The sequence below is a fragment of the Borostomias antarcticus genome, assembly GCF_949987555.1.
Source record: "Borostomias antarcticus genome assembly, chromosome: 10".
NCBI lineage: Eukaryota > Metazoa > Chordata > Actinopteri > Stomiiformes > Stomiidae > Borostomias > Borostomias antarcticus.
This window is the reverse complement of record NC_140243.1, coordinates 19504375-19506874: the sequence shown is the minus strand read 5'-3', so window position 1 is coordinate 19506874 and position 2500 is coordinate 19504375. Positions and strand designations below refer to the sequence as shown.

Below are 2500 nucleotides of genomic sequence, written 5' to 3'. Positions count from 1 at the left end.
GGAGAGATGGGGGGGGAGAGAGAGAGAGAGACAGAGAGAGAGAGAGAGGATGTGTGAACTGGTCTTTGTGAGTGAGGGTGTGTGTGTGTGTATGTGTGTGTATGTGTGTGTGTGTGTGTGTGTGTGAGACCTGGTCTTGCGCATCATTCTGAGGGGGAGGGGTCCATGTATTCTCTCCATCATTGCCAGGTGCTCCTGGTTTTCATGAGTCTGATACACAAGAACACATGACAACAGGGTCAGTGAAACACACATACACACACACACACACACACACACACACACACACACACACACATCGTACCTGATACAGGGTGAACCCTTCGTAGTATTCAAACAGAATGCAGCCGATGCTCCAGACGTCACATGGATGAGTCCAGCCCAGGTCTGAGAGGAAAGAACCAAAGAGAACATTGGAAATCACACAGAAATAGACCAGATAGACAAGACACTTGTGGTTCTCCTGTCTCTCCTCCTCTGTGTCTCCTGTCTCCTCCTCTGTGTCTGTCTCCTTGACCACATCTCCTGTCTCCTTGTCCACATTTCCTGTCTCCTCTGTGTCTGTCTCCTTGTCCATGTCTCCTGTCTCCTTGTCCCCGTCTCCTGTCTCCTCCTGTGTCTCCCCTCTCCTCCCCTGTCTCTCCTGTCGTACCCAGTATCACCTCGGGGGCGCGGTAGTGGCGTGTCGATATGACGACGGAGTGGTGTTCGTGGTCAAACGTGGCGCTGCCAAAGTCCACCAGCCTCACCCTGGTGTCCTTCACCCTCCTCTCCTCCTGCCTCTGACAAGGAGGGAGAGAGACAGGGGGAGAGGGAGGAGGAGGGAGGGAGGAGGAGGGAGGGAGACAGGGGGAGAGGGAGGGGGGAGGACGGAGAGAGATAGGGGGAGAGGGAGGAGGAGGGAGGGAGGAGGAGGGAGGGAGACAGGGGGAGAGGGAGGGGGGAGGACGGAGAGAGATAGGGGGAGAGGGAGGAGGAGGGAGGGAGGAGGAGGGAGGGAGACAGGGGGAGAGGGAGGGGGGAGGACGGAGAGAGATAGGGGGAGAGGGAGGAGGAGGGAGGGGGGAGGACGGAGAGAGATAGGGGGAGAGGGAGGAGGAGGGAGGGAGGAGGAGGGAGGGAGACAGGGGGAGAGGGAGGGGGGAGGACGGAGAGAGATAGGGGGAGAGGGAGGAGGAGGGAGGGGGGAGGACGGAGAGAGATAGGGGGAGAGGGAGGAGAAGGGAGGGAGGAGGAGGGAGGGAGACAGGGGGAGAGGGAGGGGGGAGGACGGAGAGAGATAGGGGGAGAGGGAGGAGGGAGAGAGGAGAGAAGAGGGGTTGGCTGGATCTCAGTGGAATTCTATTCTTCAATAGATTCCAGAGGACAGATAAAAACAGGGCCCTCTGGGGCTCTGCTCACCGGCTTCCTTTTCTGAGTTAATACCCCCCCCCCCGCCCCCCCCCCCCCCCTTGGAACCTTCTCAGTGTTGTAGGAGACGGTGTAGTCAGAGTTCACAAACAGGATGTTCTCTGGCTTCAGGTCTGTGTGAGTCAGCTTGTTGTCATGGAGAACTGCAGACAAGGGGGAGAGAGAGAGAGGAGGGGGTGAGAGAGAAAGAGGGAGAGAGAGAGAGAGAGAGACACACACACATAGACACAGACACACACACACACACACACACACACACACACACACACACACACACACACACACACACACACCCACAGACAAAGAGAGACAGACAGAGGTAAAAGAGTATGCCAGCACCCCCATCTGGTCAAGTTAGTGAACTTATAACTGGGACTGAAAAAGACGAGCGCTCACAGTTAACCGCCCGGCAGATCTGATAGGCCATGTGACGGATCTGACCAATAGGGTAGGGCAGGAAGTGGTTCTCCTTCATGAAGTCAAAGGTGCTCAGCGCCAACAGCTCAAAGGAGATACACACGTGACCACGGTAGTCAAACCAGTCCAGCATCTGCACACACAGACTGGGAGGTGGGGGGTCGGGGTGTCAAGTAGTCAACCAGTGGAAATATGACTATAACATTATATAGGAAGTTTTAATGAAGTGAAACACACACACACACAGTCTCACTCTCTCCCTCTCTCCCTCTCTCACACACACACACACACACACACACACACACACACACACACACACAGTCTCACTCTCTCTCTCTCTCTCTCTCTCTCTCACACATACACACACACACACACACACACACACTGTACAGACTGTTTGCTGTGCGGGTCTCTCTCGTTGATCCTCTCCAGAACACTGATCTCTAGCCTGGCCGTCTCTCTGTACTTCTCCATGTTCTTTATGACCTTCAACGCCACATGGGACCCACCCCTGAAACACACACACACACACACACACACACACACACACACACACACACGCACGCACAAGCACACGCACACGCACACACACACACGCATGCACACACACGCACGCGCGCACGCATGCACTCACGCACACACACCTCTTGATGACTTTTGGGAGCTACAGATC

The 2500-nt window shown here is 55.5% G+C and overlaps 1 protein-coding gene across 1 annotated transcript in view; it reads right to left on the bottom strand.

Moving 5' to 3' along the window:
• The window catches only part of LOC311314239 (dual specificity protein kinase CLK2-like), a gene marked incomplete at both ends in the record, with an annotated part of 6414 nt that overhangs the window by 2339 nt on the left and 1575 nt on the right, over window positions 1–2500 (bottom strand). Inside the window, 6 exons of the mRNA XM_084444576.1 lie at window positions 131–210; window positions 305–387; window positions 653–782; window positions 1459–1553; window positions 1807–1973; window positions 2222–2338. Of these exons, the coding sequence (XP_084300702.1) occupies window positions 131–210; window positions 305–387; window positions 653–782; window positions 1459–1553; window positions 1807–1973; window positions 2222–2338 (672 nt within the window). The remainder of the gene's footprint in view (window positions 1–130; window positions 211–304; window positions 388–652; window positions 783–1458; window positions 1554–1806; window positions 1974–2221; window positions 2339–2500) is intronic.